The 21,226-nt window shown below is 45.4% G+C and overlaps 1 protein-coding gene across 3 annotated transcripts in view; it reads left to right on the forward strand.

The window, feature by feature from the left end:
* HDAC6 (histone deacetylase 6) overlaps positions 1-21,226 on the forward strand; it is a 159,567-nt gene that overhangs the window by 36,596 nt on the left and 101,745 nt on the right. Inside the window, exons 1-4 of one of the 3 annotated variants that reach the window (XM_073600036.1) lie at positions 142-246; positions 15,041-15,122; positions 19,806-19,928; positions 21,063-21,148. In XM_073600036.1, coding sequence (XP_073456137.1) covers positions 15,078-15,122; positions 19,806-19,928; positions 21,063-21,148 — 254 coding nt within the window. In that variant the 5' untranslated portion in view covers positions 142-246; positions 15,041-15,077. Of the gene's footprint in view, positions 1-141; positions 247-15,040; positions 15,123-19,805; positions 19,929-21,062; positions 21,149-21,226 lie in introns of those variants that run through there. The other 2 variants (XM_073600034.1, XM_073600035.1) reach the window with 2 other exon arrangements.

Genomic DNA, 21,226 nt, shown 5'->3' on the forward strand with positions numbered 1-21,226 from the left:
GAGGCAGTGTTGGGCAGTGAGAGGCAGTGTTGGGCAGTGAGAGGTAGGGTGAGACAGTGTGGGACAATCCTGTGACAAAGACCTTCCATTTAGTCTTCTCTCTCATAGCTGGAGGCGGAGACACTACGCCAAGCTCCTCCCCCGTTTCTGCCCGCTGAGCTCACCCAGCAATGGGTGGGTGGGGCTGATCACGTGCCCTGGAAGTGACGTCTAACACCGGGACAGGCGGAGGACTTGAATCGCTCGGTTAGTGAGTGCGATGGTGTATGCGGGGCGGAGGGATATCGGCTGGCGCCGTGTATATCTATAAATAGCGATAACATATGGGCGGGGACTATTTTCTGGGCCGCCCTGTTTGTTGTAGGGGACGTTATATGTGTACGGTGATAGCAGAGGAGAGTTTATAGGGGGATATGGGTGGGTGACTCCTATAGTTAGTAAATAATTGATCCTGACAGAAATAAACTATCAGCCGGGTGTTAGAGGAGAGGCTCGGGGGCTCCGGTCTTCACACTGTGCCAGAACTCCAGCCAATGCCCGTGTCTCATACTGCGGATGTGGATGACCCCCCCCCCCCCCAGGCATTTTATCATAGCTCCCAACTGTCCCTGATTTGGAGCAATGTCCCTCTGTCCCGCATTCCTCCTCATTTGTCCCTCATTTTGGTCTGATCTATATAGTTTACATTTTATCTTTCAAAAAGTGTTTCCCCAGCGCTAAACATTTCATCCAATTTCTAAATTGCTGCATTCGTAAATTTTAAACGCCAATATAAATGAATAGTAGTGGTTATTTTTTGGTTATTTACCCTTTAAGAGGGTGTGGCAGGGGGCGTGTCCTATGCCTACCTATGTTTGTTAGTAGGTGTCCCTCATTCCCATCACAAAATGTTGGGAGGTATGTGATATGGTTCCTCCCACCCTCACTGCAGAATACAGGACATAAGGGGCTGGTGGGAGGAACCACAGTACGGGGGGCACCAGGTATCCCCAAAATGATACCCAGCGCTCTGCTGGAGGTTGTATCTATAACCAAAACGTTTTTTTTTAGTTTCAGATGGAGTGCGAAAGGATTTTTTAGAACCTCTTTCAGGCTGTATTACTATCAGAGGAGATTCCATCACTTCCTGTCTGGTAAAAATGCATCCAGAACAGAAAAGGAATTAAAGGGAAATCTCTCTAGCGGAGCCTTGATAGGAATTCACCTTTCCCAACTCTATCCAAAGCTAAAGAAAACAAGGGTTGGGTATACATGCACTCTAAGGCCCAACTGACCGTTCAGTTTAGTCTGGGTTCACACCTAAGACGGAGCCGTCTCATAGCGGGGTCCGGTGTGTGCTGGTTCACCGTTTCAGGTTCAATTTCAGCCCGATTTTCTGCAAAACGCACCCGGACATGCTGCGAAGATATGTGAAGCGGCTCCATAGAGAGCCAGTGAAAACCTCCTGCTGTTGTGAATTGGATGCTGGTGTGAACCCAGCCTTAAAGTGATTGTAAAGCTTTGTTTATTTAAAAAAAACAAACATATCATACTTGCCTCCACTGTGCAGCGCGTTTTGCACAGAGTGGCCCCGATCCTCGTCTTCTGGGGTCCCCCAGCAGCTCTCGCAGCTCCTTCCCACATCAGATAACCCCCTAGGGGAAGCGCTCTTCAGGGGGGATTGCCTTGCAGGCGCGCCCCCAAGTCCAGCATTCAGCGTCCAAAGCCACCGAATGTATGACTTGGCCCCGCCCCCCGGCATTGGATTTGATTGACAGCAGCGGGAGCCAATGGCTGCGCTGCTATCAATCTATCCAATCAAGAGCCGAGAACCCCGGGCAGAGGATAAGCACATCCCTGCTGGATGAAGTTGCAGGGCTCAGGTAAGTAAAACTGGGAGCTGGTCACTGCCAGGTGTTTTTTTACCTTAATGCATAGGATGCATTAGGGTGAAAAAACACGAGGGTTTACAACCCCTTTAAATCAGAGAAATGCATTCCAGGTTTAAAGCGGAACTTTACCCATAACAGCTTACTTCTTGCTGGAGGCGGCCATTTTGCTGAAGCCCAGAGCAGCAGTAAATCATAAAGCCAAACTAAACCCATCAATTTAATGGTTTAAAAAAACAGTTAAACATTTACATTCCTGGCATGCTGTGATTGATAACTCACATCTGCTTGTGTCTTCAACCAAACTATCAAATAATTGGTGTCATAACTGATCGCATGTGCAGCACCATGGCAGTTGCAGATTAAACAGAAGCAGCTTCCTTGGCTGTAAAGGATAGGAGGGTTTAATTCTGCTTTAAAGGGGTTGTAAAGATAAACATTTTTTCACCTTAATGCATTCTATGCATTAAGGTGAAAAAACTTTTGACAGTACCGCCGCCCCCAGCCCCCCCCGTTTTACTTACCTGACGCCTCGAATCTTCGCTGCTCGTCCTCATTGCAGCTCAGCCTGGTCGCTGATTGGCTGCAGTGGATGGATTGAAAGCAGCGCAGCCATTGGCTCGTGCTGCTGTCAATCACATCCGATGACACGGCGCGCGGGGGGGCGGGGACGAGTGATACAGCGAGCGGCTATAGCCGCCGGCTGTATCACGGGAGCGCGCCCGCAAGCACTCACCACCATGCGAGGGAGCTCGCATTAAGGTGGTAAATGCTTGCGGGGAGGAGCTGAAACAGCCGCCGAGGGACCCCAGAAGACCAGGTTCGGGGCCACTCTGTGCAGAACGAGCTGCACAGTGAAGGTAAGTATGATATGTTTGTTATTTAAAAAAAAAAAAAAAAAAATTACCTTTACAACCCCTTTAAGGCTGTCAGCAGCTCGTCCTCTACAAGTTCAGCAGTGCCTAAAATGGGAGAGAACTGAGCATGTGCAGAGTAGGGTGAGATGGTGAATTACTGGATGTTAAAGAGGAACTGCAGTCTGCTCACATAATTTGTAATAAAAACATCTTTGCCATTCTGAAGCTTCCCTCCAACCACTTTGAATATTATTTTATATATACTGTGATTCTGTACTTTCCAAATATGCTGCGGAAGTCTGGCTGCAACCATTTTAACTGTGGGCTGCTGCCTGTTCACTTCCTGGATTTACACAGACACACACCTCCAGCTCTGCAGCTCTCATTGGCCTTTTTATGACTCATCCCCCCTCCCTACCTGGCAAACTCTCAGCTGTGCATGATGTCATAAGCCTAGGCTAATGACCAGACAAGAAACTGGAAGTGGGCTGTGGTAAGGTATTTACTGGCAGAAAAAAAAATGTTTTACTATCCAAAATTAAAAAACAAGGGCAGAAGATTTAATAGATGGAAAGATGAAAAAATGACCGAAGGTCCGCTTTAAACAGTATAGGCATTTATTTTAACCATTTCAAGACCGAGCCTATTTCTGACACTTGTTGTTTACAAGTTAAAATCAGTATTTTTTTTTTTGCTAGAAAATTACTTAGAACCCCCAAACATTATATATAATTTTTATTTTTAGCAAAGACCCTAGGGAATAACATGGCGGTCGTTGCAATATTTTATGTCACACAGTATTTGCGCAGCAGTTTTTCAAACGCATTTTTTTTTAAATACACTTTTTTAAAATAAAACAATACGAAAACAGTAAAGTTAGCCCATTTTTTTGTATAATGTGAAAGATGATGTTACGCCGAGTAAATAGATACCTAACATGTTAGGCTTTAAAATTGCCCACACTTGTGGAACGGCGACAAACTACAGTACTTAAAAATCTCCATAGGCGATGTTTAGAAATTTGTAATGGTTCACAGTTTAAAGTTACAGAGGAGGTCCTGTGCTAGAATTATTGCTCTCACTCTTAACGATCGCGGTAATCCTTCGCATGTGAGATTTGAACACTGTTTACATTTGAGGGCACGACTTACATATGCGTTTTCTTTGATACGGGGGGGGGGCACTTTAACTTTTAGTTTTACGTATTTATTTTTTATTATTTTTAGATTGTTCCTTAGCAAAAAAAGTGATCAGATTTTTTTTTTTTTTATCGCAAGGAATGTAAACATCCCTTGTGACAGTAAAAGGCAGTGACAGGTCCTCTTTATGGAGAGATCGGGGGTCTAAAAGACCCCAAACCCCTCCTCTGCACTTCAAAGTATTCAAAATGCCAAAATAGGCGTTTTTGAATAACTTCAATTTTTTTTTAAATTGACGTCGTTGGTTGCTGCGTAAACCGGAAGTGACGTTGTGACGACACTTCCGGGTTACTACATCGGAGACCCGATCAAAGCCGATTCTGGCTTTGTTTGGGACTTCAGTGAGACGGGAGACCTGGGCAGAGGGGAGGGGGGGACGTTCCCTCCCGCTCCTTGTGATAATGGCCGAGTGCCCCCCCCCCTGCTGAGTCAGAGCTAAATCTTCCTAATCAGCACAGCGTATACTCCCTGCTGATTGGAGAGTTCCAGCTCTGCCTCAGCAAATGGTGTGTCAGACCTCTGCAGAGAGACCACTGCTTCCACACAGAGAGCAAGGGGTCTTTTCTGTTTGCAGGGCACAGGCTTTTCTCCTCAGGCTGTGGTTGTTTTCTAAAGAAAACTAAGTTTAAGACATTGGATTGTTTTTATACACCCGGAATGTATTGTTCCTGATTGACACTTCTGCCGCTCTCTCTGTGAGCCGTGCCTCCTGAAATGCAGGGTAAAGGTCCCTGCAGCCTTTTAGAAATTGGGACAGTGGGAGTGAGATTTTCAGTGTGTGCGGAGTACCATTAGGATTAATGGCTCCCTTACACATCCAGTGTGGGTGTTTGCAGCTGTGGGAAAAGGTGCGGACCTGCAGCGGAAACCACCCGTACCCATGTGAACCTAGCCTTAAAGTGGAACTTTACCCATAACTTCATTAAAAAAATGTTCTTTAGCAAGGAACATACATTCCACATTAATAATTATGATACTAAAATGAGTGTGTGTTGTAAATTGCCTCCAACATTGCTCCTGTTTCTTCTTGCTGAAGGCGGCCATTTTGCTGAAACCCAGAGCCCCTGAACAGCAGTAAATTATTAAGTGGAATGAAAACCCATTGATTTAACGGTTTCAAAAAACAGTTAGCAATCCTGGCATTCTAAGAATGTAACTGTCACATTTGCTTGTTTCCTCAACCCAACTGTCAAACTATCAAGGGTTTAATTCCACTTTAAATCAGAGCTCCACCCAGGGGGAAGATTTGCTTGTCTGCTCCCCCCCCCTCCGCTGCCACATTTGGTACCTTTTGGGGGGGGTTCGCCATGGTGAACTGAGCTGAAAGTTTGGCCCAACCTTCTTTCCCCGCAGTCTTCTGGGACGCTTTACAGGTCCCAAAAGACTGTGGCCCATTCACAAAACACAACGCACTTCACGCATGCACAGTAGGAAACTGGTCAAGATGCCGGCGCCAGCACATATTAGCCTATTGAATAATTGGCTCAAGTGAGGACACCGCTGGATCCCTGGACAGGTAAGTGCCCTAATATTAAAAGTCAGCAACTACAGTATTTGTACCTGCTGACTTTTACTTTTCTCTGAAGGAGCCTGGAGCTCCTCTTTAAAGTGGAGGTTCACACAAAAATTCAACCTCCGCTTTTCGGAACCATCCCCCCCTCCAGTGTCACATTTGGCACCTTTCAGGGGGGAGGGGGGTGCAGATACCTGTCTAAGACAGGTATTTGCACCCACTTCCGCGCATAGACTCCCACGGGAGTCTATGCCTCTTCCCGTCCCACCGCGCTGTCTGCTGGGACACACAAAGGTCCCAGAGACAGCACGGACCATTCAGATTGCCCTGCGCGATTCGCGCATGCGCAGTAGGGAACCGGGAAGTGAAGCCGCAAGGCTTAATTTCCTGATTCCCATACCGAAGATGGCGGCGGCAGCATCCGAGGACCGAGGGACGGTTTGGCCTCCGGTGCTGACATCGCTGGATCCTGTGACAGGTAAGTGTCCATATTTTAAAAGTCAGCAGCTGCAGTATTTCTAGCTGCTGACTTTAAAATTTTCACGGGACTCCCTCTTTAAGGCTGTCAGCAGATTGGCCTCTACAAACTCGGCAGTGCTTAAAAATAGAGAGCAACTAAGCATGTGCAGAGCAGGGTGAGACAGTGCATTACTGGATTTTAACCACCTCAATACAGGGCACTTACACCCCCTTCCTGTCCAAGCCATTTTTCAGTTTTCAGCGCTGTCGCACTTTGAATGACAATTGCGCGGTCATGTTACACTGCACCTTAATTAAATTTTTATCATTTTTTTACCCACAAATAGAGCTTTCTTTTGGTGGTATTTGATCACCTCTGCGGTTTTTATTTATTGCGCTATAAACAAAAGAAGAGGGACAATTTTGAAAAAACACAATATTTTTTCTTTTTGCTATAATAAATATCCAATTTTTTTTTTTTTTTTAACAAATTTTTTCCTCAGTTTAGGCCGATACGTATTCTTCTACATATTTTTGGTAAAAAAAAATTGCGATAAGCGTATATTGATTGGTTTGCGCAAAAGTTATAGCATCTACAAAATACGGGATAGATTTATAGTATTTTTATTATTTATTTATTTTTTACTAGTAATGGCGGCGATCTGCAATTTTTATTGTGACTGCGATATTGCGGCGGACACATCGGACACTTTTGACACATTTTTGGGACCATTCACATTTATACAGCGATCAATGCTATAAAATTGCATTGATTACTGTGTAAATGTGACTGGCAGGGAAGGGGTTAACACTAGGGGGCGCTCGAGGGGTTAATGTATGACCTAAGGAGGTGATTCTAACTGTGGGGGGAGGGGACTGACTGGGGGAGGTGACCGATCGCTGTCCCTATGTACAAGGGACACGCCATCGGTCTCCTCTCCTCTCTGACAGGACGTGGATCTGTGTTTACATGCACAGATCCACGCTCCTGCTCTGTTACCCGGCAATCGTGGGTGCCCGGCGGACATCGCGGCCGCCGGGCACGCGCACCGGGTCCCGAGTGACGCAGCGGGCGCGCGCGCCCCCTAGTGGCTCGGGAGGGCGAGGACGTCATATGACGTCCTCCCAGAACAATAGAAGCCTCGTCCAGCCGTCATATGACGGTGGGCGGTGGCTTAGTGGTTAAACAGTATAGACACTTATTTTTAACCACTTCCAGACCGTCCACCGTCGTTTTACGTCGGCTGTTTAAAGAGGGATATCGTTGTTATGGCAGAAGCTAGCTGCCATAACCCTGGTATCCTCTTCTTCAGTGAGCAGTTCGGTTTAAGATAAAAGTGGTCTCTGCGGCGGGTTCACCGCAAGATCACTTTTATCGGTGGAGGGAGAGGGCCCCCCTCCCACCGTGCTCCCGTGCCCTTCGCCGCTTACCGGAGCTGTCAGCAGCAGCGGAGGCGATCGGATCTTCACCCTTGCTGGGCATGGAGACGAGTGAGGGGAAGATGGCCCCCACTTGTCTCCATAACAATGCAGGGCGGAAGCAACGTCACTTCCGCCCATAGCTCTTAAAGGGCCATTTTTTTTTTTTTTTTAAATGACACATTTTTTTTATTTATTTTTTATTGCATTTTAGTCTAAATATGAGATCTGAGGTCTCATATTTAAGAGGTCCTGTCATGCTTTTTTTCTATTACAAGGGATGTTTACATCCCTTGTAATAGGAATAAAAGTGACAATTTTTTTTTTTAAAAACTGTAAAAATAAAAAGTAAAATAAATAAGAAAAAAACATTTTTTAAATGCGCCCCGTCCCAACGAGCTCGCGTGCAGAAGTGAACGCATACGTGAGTAGCGCCCACATATGAAAACGGTGTATAAACCACACATGTGAGGTATCGCCGCGATCGGTAGACCTCCTCTGTAACTCAAAACATGCAACCTGTAGAATTTTTTAAACGTCACCTATGGAGATTTTTAAGGGTAAAAGTTTGTTGCCATTCCACGAGCGGACGCAATTTTGAAGCGTTACATGTTGGGTATCAATTTACTCAGCGTAACATCATCTTTCACAATATGAAAAAAATCGGGCTAACTTTACTGTTGTCTTATTTTTTAATTCAAAAAAGTGAAAAAAAAAAAAGTGCGCTTGTAAGACCGCTGCGCAAATACGGTGTGACAGAAAGTATTGCAATGACCGCCATTTTATTCTCTAGGGTTTTCGAAAAAAAAATGTATAATGTTTGGGGGTTCTAAGTAATTTTCTAACAAAAAAAAAAAATAGTTTTTAACTTGTAAACAACAAATCTCAGAAAGAGGCTCAGTCCTTCAGTGGTTAACGTTTTACACAGCTATACCTGCAAAAAGGGCCAGTCTGAAGTCATCTAGCAGGACTTCATTTTCTGACTAAAGTTTCACTTTAAATGTTTTTTCCCAACCCCTCTAACTGCCACTTTTGTTGGACAGTTTGGTCTGTTAAAGTGGAACAAAACCCATTCATTTAATGATTTCAAAAACAGTAAAATTCTTGGCATGACGCAAATGTAACTGTCATATTTGCTTGTGCTTCCAATCAAACTGTCAAATCATCGTCAATGGCTGGAGTCATAACTGATCACATGTGCAGCTTCATGGCAGTTAGCCCCGGTTCACACAGGGGCGGCACGACTTGCAGGTCGCTTCACCGAGGCGACCTGCACACGACTGCCACGGCGACTTGCAAAACGACTTCTGTATAGAAATCTATGCAAGTCGCCCCAAGTCGCCCCCAAAGTAGTACAGGAACCTTTTTCTAAGTCGGCGCGACTTGCATCGCTCCTATTAGAACGGTTCCATTGTACAGAACGGGAGGCGACTTGTCAGGCGGCTAGGTCGCATGACAAGGCGTCCTGTGTGAACCGGCACTTACGGATCAAACAGGCCAAGGTGGCAGTTTGTTTGGCTGAAAAGGATAGGAGGGTCTAATTCTGCTTTAACCATTTGCCGACCAGCCGCCGTCATTATACTGCGGCAGGTTGGCTCTATTACGTGAATCACTGTAGCTGTATGTCGGTTTGTGTAAAAGATGCAGTGGGCACGCGCACATCGCCGGAGGCCAATGCGTGTGACCGACGGTCGCGATGTCCGCCGGCTACCTGTGATCGCTCCACAGAGAGCCAGAAAGGGGATCTGTCAATGTAAACAAACAGATCCCCGTTCTGTCAGGGGAGTAGAGTGAGATTGTCTGCTCCTAATGATCAGAAACAGCGATCTCTCTCCTCTTCCAGTCAGTCCACTCTCACCACAGTTAGAAACACTTCCCAGGGAACACATTTAACCCCTTGATCACCACTAGTGTTAACCCCTTCCCTGCCAGTGTCATTTATACAGTAATCAGTGCATTTTTAGAGCAGGGATCGCTATATAGATGTCACTGGTCCCAAAAAAGTGTCTGATCAGTCCACCACAATGTCGCAAAATCGCTGATCTGATCATTACTAGTAAAAAAAAAAAAAAAAATTATAATAAAATGCTATAAATATATAACCTATTTTGTAGGCACAATAACTTTTGCACAAACCAATCAATATACGCTTATTGCGATTTTTTTTTTTTTTTTTTTTAACAAAAATATGTAGAAGAATACATATCAAAGTAAAGTGAGGAAAAAATTTTGTTTTTTAATATTTTTTGGGGGGGATATTTATTATAGCAAAAAGTAAAATAGCTTTTTTTCAAAATTGACGCCTTTTTTTTGATTATAGCGCAAAAAATAAAAACCGCAGAGGTGATCAAATACCACCAAAAGAAAGCTCTATTTGTGGGGAAAAAAAAGGACATAAATTTTGTTTGGGTACAGCGTCGCTGTACCCAAATTGATTTAACCCAAAAGTTAAATTGACGCAGTGCCGTATCGCAAAAAATGCTCTGTTCATTAAGGGGGAAAGCCTTCCGTGGCTGAAGTGGTTAAAGATAGTTGAAAAATACCAGACTTAGGCCTCATTCACACGAGGTGGATCCGCTCAGTGGAGTCTGACAGCTCAGCAGGAGATCTCTCAGTTGATCTCCGCTGAGCCGGCGGATGACAGGTCCGTCTCTGCTCACTTAGCGGGGAGGGGCCCGCCAGAGCGCTGCCGATTCCTATGGAGAGTTTGGACGAAAAGGGACAGCATGTACGTTTTCATCAGATCTCATCCGCAAGGACGGATGCGAACGTATCGCCATACGTCTGATTTTAGCGGATTGGATGTCAGCGGACATGGTCACCGCTGACATCCGTCACTCCATAGACCTGCATGGAGCGTCCGTTCAGGTCCGCCTAAAAAACCGACAGGCGGGCCGTCCGTGTGAAAGGGGCCTTAATGGCTGGAAAATTTGGTGCACAGAAAGTGAATTTATATTGCTTGTTGTTATTGAGGAATATATTTATTTGTGCAGTTGTCAGGTAATGGCAGGGTCACTTTTAGTGGTATATTTATTGTACTGAATATAACAGTGTACAGAGCTCAGCAGTTTTTGGAACATGATGTGGGGTTGTCAGAGGAGTTCATAGTTACATTGCCTGCAGTCACTGGTGAAGTGCATCCATGCACTGGCTGTTGGTGGCACAGTGAGTCAGTGGACCAGCTGAAATGTATAGGAGGATTGACTGCTGGTGACAAAACATGTGGGTGGACTTTCGGGGACTTGTATTGGTGCACTGGCTGTTAGTGGCGAAGTGCGTCAGTGAACTAGTCACAGTCAGGAGTCCGGCTCATAGACCAGTAGCTCTGGAAGTAAAGAGGTTCACACCGACCATCAGGATAAGGATACAAGTGGGTCTCCCTGGGGGATGACGCAGACTCACTTGAGTAGCGAGTTCTAAGCACTAGCTGGTCCTCACCAGAGCGCCTGATGGTGGAGATGGGTTTTGCTGCATGCTAATACCAGGTTGTGGTCCTCAGAATTGCCCCACAAGGTTGTGAGCAAGCCGGGGTCCAGTAGCAAGTTGAGAACAAGCAGAAGCATATTCAGTAACAAGCCAAAGGTCTTTACAAGTGGTTGCTGGTTGGGATGAAGCAGAAACATAGTCGAGGAACAAGCCAAAGATCAGTAACAAGTGGTAGTGAAGATATGGACAGCTGCTGGTATTCAGAGGAGCAAGATAACGGCTAGAGAGAGCTCAATAATCTGGCAACCTGGAGGGGCAAATATATGGCTTAACCCCCTGGAGCCGATACCTCCCGGCCCTTTAAAGGTTTTCAAATGCAGGGCCAGGTCTATGATCATGTGACCACTGTGATTGGCGGTCACATGATCGGAAAGCTCCCGATCGCAAGCATTATTATGTGGTCGCTAGGTGCCAAGGCCCATCCAATAAAAGCCTGCATATTTGTGTGCCATTGGTGCCAACAGGTTAAATCGCTTAAATCAGGAAGTTCATGGGAGCAAAGAGCTTGAGGTTCACCAGAAACAAGAGACGAGGCGAGGTTGTCCAAGGAATCGGACAGAGAGCTGTCCAGCATCTCAGGTGGCTCAGCAAGAAGCGCTACAGCCAGACACTGCAGAGGTTCCAGGTGCAGACCTGGATCCTGCCACTAGTTGTCAGTAGCTAAGCATGTTGCACTGGTTGTCAGTGGTAAAGTGTGTTGGTGAACAGGTTGTCAGTGGTGAAGTATGTAAGTGTACTGACTGTCAGTTGGGAAGTGCATACAAGTTCACTTTTCCACACAAAATGAAAAGGTGAACTAACACCATACACCCTTCCCCCCACCTCCCACCATTCCTGCCCTCGTGTAGGGATCTGGGGATTTGAATCTCACAGTCTTCTTCCCTTTCTTTCCTTAGGGACACCAGGATGAATCAGAGAAATTCTGATTGGTCAGAGCGGTCACATTCCAGCACATGGCCAATCAGAATCACTCCAATCCATCCCGAGAGAAAACCAGGGCTTTCAAATCCCTGCATCGGCTGTGTGGGCAGTGAAAGCTGCTCAGCCCTAGCAATCAATTAACTATTTCTGAATGTTAAAGCGGGACTCCAGCCTTACCTTCAGTCTTGCACAGTTGTACCGGCTCCTCTCTACTGAAACTGCTTACTCATATTTCACTACACACTGTGAGCGTCTCACAAGCTGCAGCAAATCAGATAGGGCCAGCTTCCATGCCCGACTGGAAGATGTTCAGCGTCATCCAGTCCTTTCCTTCTCTGGCCTGCCTCTTTCAATCGTTGGATTTCAGTTATTTCAATCATGGAGACTCAGCATCACATGTAGGTATTACCGCAGCTCCCTGTTTTCTTTGAAACTGTAGAGCACCCTGCTGGCCCTTTCCACTAGCCATGATCTGCCTACATTTCATAGAGAAACACAGAGCCCCAGTGATGATGTTACTAGGTCTAAAATAAGGTATATAATAAAAATGGAAAGGCTTTACTTAATCATTTTATTAGCATGTTGATAAGTGGTAAATGAGAAACCAGGGCAGGCAAAATATCAGTAAAATAAATGTGGAACTCCAGTAAGGATGGTTAAATGAACAGCTGGGATGTCAAGAAGAGTGAGGGTAGACTTACCCAGAGCAGGAACTGATTATATTTAACACAGCGAGTGCTTGGGAGGGACATGGAAGACTAGAGGACCCCAGAAAAGATCCAACACCCTGCCAGAGGAACTAGAGGACCCCAGAAAAGATCAGAGACCCTGCCACAGGGACTAGAGGACCCCAGAAAAGATCAGAGACCCTGCCACAGGGACTAGAGGACCCCAGAAAAGACCAGAGACCCTGCCACAAGGACTAGAGGACCCCAGAAAAGATCAGCAACCCTACCACAGGGACTAGAGGATTTCATAAAACATCCGAGACCCTGCCACAGGGACTAGAGGACCCCAGAAAAGTTCAGAGACCCTGCCACATCGACTAGAGGACCCCAGAAAAGTTTAGAGACCCTGCCACAGGGACTAAAGGACCCCAGAAAAGACCAGAGACCCTGCCACATCGACTAGAGGACCCCAGAAAAGATCAGAGACCCTGCCACAGGGACTAGAGGACCCCAGAAAAGACCAGAGACCCTGCCACAGGGACTAGAGGACCCCAGAAAAGACCAGAGACCCTGCCACAGGGACTAGAGGACCCCAGAAAAGATCAGAGACCCTGCCACAGGGACTAGAGGACCCCAGAAAAGATCGGAGACCCTGCCACAAGGACTAGAGGACCCCAGAAAAGATCAGCAACCCTACCACAGGGACTAGAGGATTTCATAAAACATCCGAGACCCTGCCACAGGGACTAGAGGACCCCAGAAAAGTTCAGAGACCCTGCCACATCGACTAGAGGACCCCAGAAAAGATCAGAGACCCTGCCACAGGGACTAGAGGACCCCAGAAAAGACCAGAGACCCTGCCACATCGACTAGAGGACCCCAGAAAAGATCAGAGACCCTGCCACAGGGACTAGAGGACCCCAGAAAAGACCAGAGACCCTGCCACAGGGACTAGAGGACCCCAGAAAAGACCAGAGACCCTGCCACAGGGACTAGAGGACCCCAGAAAAGATCAGAGACCCTGCCACAGGGACTAGAGAACCCCAGAAAAGACCAGAGACCCTGCCACAAGGACTAGAGGACCCCAGAAAAGATCAGCAACCCTACCACAGGGACTAGAGGATTTCATAAAACATCCGAGACCCTGCCACAGGGACTAGGGGACCCCAGAAAAGTTCAGAGACCCTGCCACATCGACTAGAGGACCCCAGAAAAGATCAGAGACCCTGCCACAGGGACTAGAGGACCCCAGAAAAGATCAGCAACCCTACCACAGGGACTAGAGGATTTCATAAAACATCCGAGACCCTGCCACAGGGACTAGAGGACCCCAGAAAAGTTCAGAGACCCTGCCACATTGACTAGAGGACCCCAGAAAAGATCAGAGACCCTGCCACAGGGACTAGAGGACCCCAGAAAAGACCAGAGACCCTGCCACAGGGACTAGAGGACCCCAGAAAAGACCAGAGACCCTGCCACAGGGACTAGAGGACCCCAGAAAAGACCAGAGACCCTGCCACATCGACTAGAGGACCCCAGAAAAGATCAGAGACCCTGCCACAGGGACTAGAGGACCCCAGAAAAGACCAGAGACCCTGCCACAGGGACTAGAGGACCCCAGAAAAGACCAGAGACCCTGCCACAGGGACTAGAGGACCCCAGAAAAGATCAGAGACCCTGCCACAGGGACTAGAGAACCCCAGAAAAGACCAGAGACCCTGCCACAAGGACTAGAGGACCCCAGAAAAGATCAGCAACCCTACCACAGGGACTAGAGGATTTCATAAAACATCCGAGACCCTGCCACAGGGACTAGGGGACCCCAGAAAAGTTCAGAGACCCTGCCACATCGACTAGAGGACCCCAGAAAAGATCAGAGACCCTGCCACAGGGACTAGAGGACCCCAGAAAAGATCAGCAACCCTACCACAGGGACTAGAGGATTTCATAAAACATCCGAGACCCTGCCACAGGGACTAGAGGACCCCAGAAAAGTTCAGAGACCCTGCCACATTGACTAGAGGACCCCAGAAAAGATCAGAGACCCTGCCACAGGGACTAGAGGACCCCAGAAAAGACCAGAGACCCTGCCACAGGGACTAGAGGACCCCAGAAAAGACCAGAGACCCTGCCACAGGGACTAGAGGACCCCAGAAAAGACCAGAGACCCTGCCACAGGGACTAGAGGACCCCAGAAAAGATCAGAGACCCTGCCACAGGGACTAGAGGACCCCAGAAAAGATCAGAAACCCTGCCACAGGGACTAGAGGACACTAGAAAAGATCAGAGACCCTGCCACAAGGACTAGAGGGGTACAGATCTGTCCTGCATCAAACCCACAGAGATTACACATGTTCCCGTTATCAGAAAGGAGGGTGGGATATCATAAGCAGCCTTGTGCAGCGTGTGATACGCTCTAGTAAACACACAATAGAATATCATGCTGGACTTTATGCTTAATTGACCACAGGGACTAATCCCAGCATGCACTGGGGCTATACTTTGATAATCAACTGACCAGACTGTTTTGCCACTTACATAACAAGTCTTTCTTGTTGTCTCGGTCTGTGGGTGTAGGTGGAAACTGTCTAACATTACAGTAGAATTTGGAATATAGTAAATATTTATTCAGATTTCATCAAATATACAGATCTTGAATGAAGACCTGATTGATCACCTTGAAGAAAATGGCGTCTCCCCAGGAGCGAAAGTCCCCTGCGATCACTACCACGGTAAGTCCAACTTTAGGGTGCTCACTTATCTACTTTGACTTTAAAGCACTTTGGGTGTTGAGGAACTACAAGGCTCAGCATGCACTGACAGCAAGCTTTTTCCAGAGCTTGGTGGGACTTTTAGTGCTCTTTTTTTGGCTTGTACTAGAACATAAGTACAGTATTTTTTCCTGGGTAAGGTGGCGACAGGCCAATAAGACTGTTCATATGAAAGATATTTTGTAGGCAAGCCTTGACTGAAAGATCAAAATGTTGAGCCCAATTTTTTTGTATTCATTCTTTTTTAATATCCTGTTTATATGAATCATTGCAACCTCCATTTCTGTGCATTTCCTCTATTGGTGGCCTTCTTTCTATATTATCTGGCACTGTTACGTATTTTGCAAATGAACAATCTTTTTGGAGGATAAAATTATTACTGCTTAAAGTGATTGTAAAGGCAAAAGGTTTTTTATCTCAATGCATCCTATGCACTGAGATAAGCTTTCTGTGTGCAAGAGAACACATCAAAAACCTGTCAAAAATGCAAAATGCAGCGGAAAAACGCATCAACCGCAATCTGCATAGATGTGAACCTAGCCTTAAAGTGGTTGTATACCGATGCAGGGTTTTTTTTTTCTAACCTGCAAGGCAAAGGCATAATGTGCTAGTATGCATCACATACTAGCACATGAAACTTACCCGAAAACAAAGCCTTCCAGTGATGCGATGTCATCATGGGAGACAGCTTCCATCTTCACCCATCTTGCTTCTGAGTTCGCGGACTCTAGCTCTGTGATTGGCCGGAGCGGCGATGACATCACTCCCGGGAGCCGCCGGTTATGGCACAGGGCTCTGAAGAAATGACACGGACATTCAGAGCGCATGTGCCAGTGATTTCAGTGGCTGCAGGTACAGTAAATATCTCCTAAATGGTGCATGTTTTGGAGATTTTTACATTACCTATAGGTAAGCCTATAATAAGGCTTACCTATAGGTAGTGTAAATACCTATTGATGGAAGTTTACTTCCTCTTTAATGTGTGGTCTTTTGTATGCATTGGTAACTAGGATTTAGAAGCATTCTGTTCTTCTGTCTTTTTACAATAAATGTGCATATACTTAATGGTGTCCTAGTCCTGCCTCCTTTTTGGTCATTGGTGACACTTGAAAAGAGCTGAACAGATGTATAGTCACCTCTAATGCCGCGTACACACGGTCGGACTTTTTGTCTACAAAAGTCCGACAGCCTGTCCGACAGACTTTCGACGGACTTTTGGCGGACTTTTGGCGGACTTGCGGCAGACTTTCTTACGAACGGACTTGCCTACACACGATCACACAAAAGTCCGATGGATTCGTACATGATGACGTACACCAGACTAAAATAAGGAAGTTGATAGCCAGTAGCCAATAGCTGCCCTAGCGTGGGTTTTTTTCCGTCGGAATAGCACACAGACGAGCGGATTTCTGGGTCCGGCGTAGTTACGACGTAAAGATTTGAAGCATGTTCCAAATCTAAAGTCCGTCAGATTTGAGGCTGGAAAAGTCCGCTGAAAGTCCGGGGAAGCCCACACACGATCGGATTGTCAGCCAGCTTTTGTCCGTCGGCGTCCGTCGGACTTTTGTAGACGAAAAGTCCGACCGTGTGTACGCGGCATAAGTGTCAGCACGGTATGCATGATGTATTCATTTCATTTTTCTGACCAGTGTATATTAATCTGTAGACCGATATCCCCTTAATGGACATATCCAGAAAGAACGTATTTCCAGGACAGGGGTTGTAGGGGCTAATGAAGTAAACTACACTTTAAGTGTTACTAAACCTACAACAGTAAAATCAGTTTGTTAATGCAGTAAAGCATGCTTGATATACTCATTGTGGAACCTAAGGGGTTAATCTTGCACATTCTGTTAAAATAGAACAGAAAACCGCACTAAAACAGTAATGAGTAAAGTCCAATCAACAATCGATGAGACAAAGTTCAATTAAAGTCCAGAACAAAACAGTAGATTTCTCTATGTGATGAGATGGAGAAAATATATGAAAAGTAACTGTGTGGTGAACTGCTTACCAGAACATAAGCCAGTCAGACGGATGGCTTAAACCCAGCCCAGGCCTTTAAGAGCGCTCCGAAATGGGCAGGATCCGTCGCGCTCATGCAGCAGAACGGGTCCGCATAGGGTTTAATCAGAAAAAAATACAAAGACCATAGCGTGATACTGACATAATAATATATTAGATCAAAAAAAGGAGAAAAGTGTGTTCCCACAAATAATCATGAAAATCATAAATGCACCCTGAATGCACAGCATATACAGGGACGTGAAAATGGTGACATGCAACATGCAATGAGTAATGCCCTTAGAAGTGAAATTTAAAACACCAAGTGTATCTGTTTGTCAGAAGATAACATTGGAAGAGCAGACAAAAACGCCAAAAACAGAAAAACACACCAGGTGCACAGACACAAGAGGCCGCTTACCAGATGGCAAACTGGTGAAGATATAATCAGCTGTAGGCTTACTGCCTCTGTGTGACCCAGAGTATAGATTTAATTGAACCCATAGGGGTTCCTGCTCACCAGAAGGTTGATTGGAAATGGCCCAAACGAAACCTTGGCGGAGTCACCACGATCCCGTCCTGGCAGGCTCTCCACAGGCTCAAATATGCATATGTTTTCAAAGAAGAGAAGCAGCCAATAGCGTGATAACGTTGAGACTCCAATTTATTAAAAAGCAAACACTTACATTAAAAACAACGAAAAACAGCAATGCCGGCCGGCACTCAGACAGCTCCCGTCCACAACAGGGCGACGTGGTGACGTCAGCACATCCCTCCCAGACGCATTTCGTCACAGGTTGACGTCCCCCCATTGAGAACGTCAACCTGTGACGAAACGCGTCTGGGAGGGACGTGCTGACGTCACCACGTCGCCCTGTTGTGGACGGGAGCTGTCTGAGTGCCGGCCGGCATTGCTGTTTTTCGTTGTTTTTAATGTAAGTGTTTGCTTTTTAATAAATTGGAGTCTCAACGTTATCACGCTATTGGCTGCTTCTCTTCTTTGAAAACATATGCATATTTGAGCCTGTGGAGAGCCTGCCAGGACGGGATCGCGGTGACTCCACCAAGGTTTCGTTTGGGCCATTTCCAATCAACCTTCTGGTGAGCAGGAACCCCTATGGGTTCAATTAAATCTATACTCTGGGTCACACAGAGGCAGTAAGCCTACAGCTGATTATATCTTCACCAGTTTGCCATCTGGTAAGCGGCCTCTTGTGTCTGTGCACCTGGTGTGTTTTTCTGTTTTTGGCGTTTTTGTCTGCTCTTCCAATGTTATCTTCTGACAAACAGATACACTTGGTGTTTTAAATTTCACTTCTAAGGGCATTACTCATTGCATGTTGCATGTCACCATTTTCACGTCCCTGTATATGCTGTGCATTCAGGGTGCATTTATGATTTTCATGATTATTTGTGGGAACACACTTTTCTCCTTTTTTTGATCTAATATATTATTATGTCAGTATCACGCTATGGTCTTTGTATTTTTTTCTGATTAAACCCTATGCGGACCCGTTCTGCTGCATGAGCGCGACGGATCCTGCCCATTTCGGAGCGCTCTTAAAGGCCTGGGCTGGGTTTAAGCCATCCGTCTGATTGGCTTACGTTCTGGTAAGCAGTTCACCACACATTTACTTTTCATATATTTTCTCCATCTCATCACATAGAGAAATCTACTGTTTTGTTCTGGACTTTAATTGAACTTTGTCTCATCGATTGTTGATTGGACTTTACTCATTACTGTTTTAGCGTGGTTTTCTGTTCTATTTATTCTATTGGTGTGCCCCACTTATAACCGCAGCTATATAGAATTTGATCATTTACGATATTTCATTATTTGTACCTAGGAGTTATTTTATCCTTATTCACAATTTGTTTTTCTCCTTCATTGGTATTTATTTTATTTATTTTTTTCCAAGCGCAATTTTATTTAAATTTACATTCTGTTAAAAGGCTGTTTGATCCTGTCTTCTCTGATCCTCCCCTTCTTCCACTGTCCATAATATATCTCCTGATAGTACAGAGCATAGGGGACAAGCTGCAAATGCTCAGTTTGGTATGTATTGCTAGAGAGTTTATTATTTTTTTTTGGGGGGGGGGGTGCATGTGATCAGCACAGGGCCAATCAAAACTGTCCAGACAGAGGGTTAGGGTCCTGCATCCTCATAGGGCAATCAGGGGAGAATGAAAACTCCTCCTACAAGCTTTAACCAGACACTGATAGAAGTCACAAGACTGCTATATACTGCTGATGTGAAAAGGTATTTAGCAGTTTATATTTACTAAAATAACTGCATTTCCGTGTTCTGTGTACTGTAGGAAACCCGATATAGTGAATGCAGGATCCTGGGTTTAGTAACACTTTAACTGTGCTGCCCATACAGACATCTGTTTCTTCATAGTGTTGTCACCAGTGCACCCCGTGGCCCTTCTCTGTGCAGTTCCAGGTATCTGTGGGTATATGGCCTGTGACTGGGCCTGTGCAGAGCATGGTGGGTACAGGAAGTGGCACGTGGAAAAAGCAGTTTTCTGGATCAGGAGTCGAGTAAAAATGGCATTGTTCATTTAACTGCAAGTTTGTTACTTCTGCTGTAGCTATTGCTGTCTTATGATAAAAAAACTGAATATTCTACATTATAGAAAAAGCCTGGGAAGAAAAGCACCTCTCCTCAATGTCCTCCAACGCTGCAGGAAGTGAAGAAAAGAGGCCAACGCATGCGAAAGACACCGGAAAGGGACATTTGTGACCAACTAGATGGGCTGGTAAGAAGACTAAATGACACTAGGAAATTGATTTCATCTATTCAAGGGGATAGCAGTACTTTTTGTGTCTTGTCAGGCAACTGGTCATACATGGCAAGATGCTCCAGAAAAAGAAAAAAAAGGGGGACTGGAATGGAAAGGCTTACTCACACTAGTTGTGTTACCCTGTGCAGTCTCAATACAAGAACAAGGCAATATGCCTTATGGCTTCAGTTCATGTCAATGTGTTTTGTTGGCGTGTGCTAAAAATGAGAGGGCATGTTGCATTTATGTTCTGAGATACAGTAACGCATTGCAACATGCTGCAGCGCATAAGAACAATGTTAGAAGTTTGGAAAAAAGAGAAATTGTATTGTTATGTGTGTGAATGAACCCTAAGCCCTGAAAACAAAAGCATAGCTCTCAATGCTGATTGGTTGTAAAAGGGGAGCAACTATGCTACTGCAGTTGTAGAGCATTTTGTGCACGTTCACATCGTTATTTCTTATAGGACTAAATTGTTAGTCTTTCAAATATCCTCTTTTAGATGCATCTACCATTTAGGCCTCATGCACACTGGACATTATAATAACGTTATAAAAACGGCAGTAGCTTTGTAGTGAGTTTTTCAATGTTTATCAGTGTTTTTGCATTAGCAGTTTTAAGCGTTTTTCAGTGGGATCAAAAACTTTAAACGCTGGTAAGCCATGTTTTTGAGCATTTATCTGCATTTTTCGGTATTTTTACAACTGAAAAACTCCTCTCAGGACCCACTTGTTTTTTTTTCCCAGCCAAAAACAGTTGATAACAGCCTATGTGTGCATGGACACATAGGATAACATGCTGGAGAGTTTATTGACTGTAGAAAAAAATGTCTAAAACCAAAAACAGCAGCTATAAAAGAGTGCAAAAACGTCCAGTGTGCATGAGGCCTGACAAAGGTTTTGACTCTATTAAAAAAAAAAAAAGCTTTGGCTGGAGTTGGTCTCTACCGTTATGTCGATGTATACAAGAATTAAAGAGCATATTTGGCAGGAGAGCAATGCTTGTAGTAAAGAAGGAATACTAGATGTGCTAGACTTGTTTTAGTGTCCAAAGTGTCAAAACTCTTTAAATTTGTATATTTTTATATGTCTTTTTTTTTTTTTTTTGTAGCACCTGGACAGAGATTCACCTGCAGTAGGAACTGGCCTTGTATATGATGACCGAATGACTCTGCCATACTGTCTTTGGGATGACAAGTAATGCATTGGATAGAAGTGTTCTCTTACTGCCAAGTGTCTTTGTTTTCTGAGATTTGTATGGGAAAGTTCTATCTT

This window comes from Aquarana catesbeiana, linkage group LG09 (genome assembly GCF_042186555.1).
Source record: "Aquarana catesbeiana isolate 2022-GZ linkage group LG09, ASM4218655v1, whole genome shotgun sequence".
In the NCBI taxonomy this organism is placed as follows: Eukaryota; Metazoa; Chordata; class Amphibia; order Anura; family Ranidae; genus Aquarana; species Aquarana catesbeiana.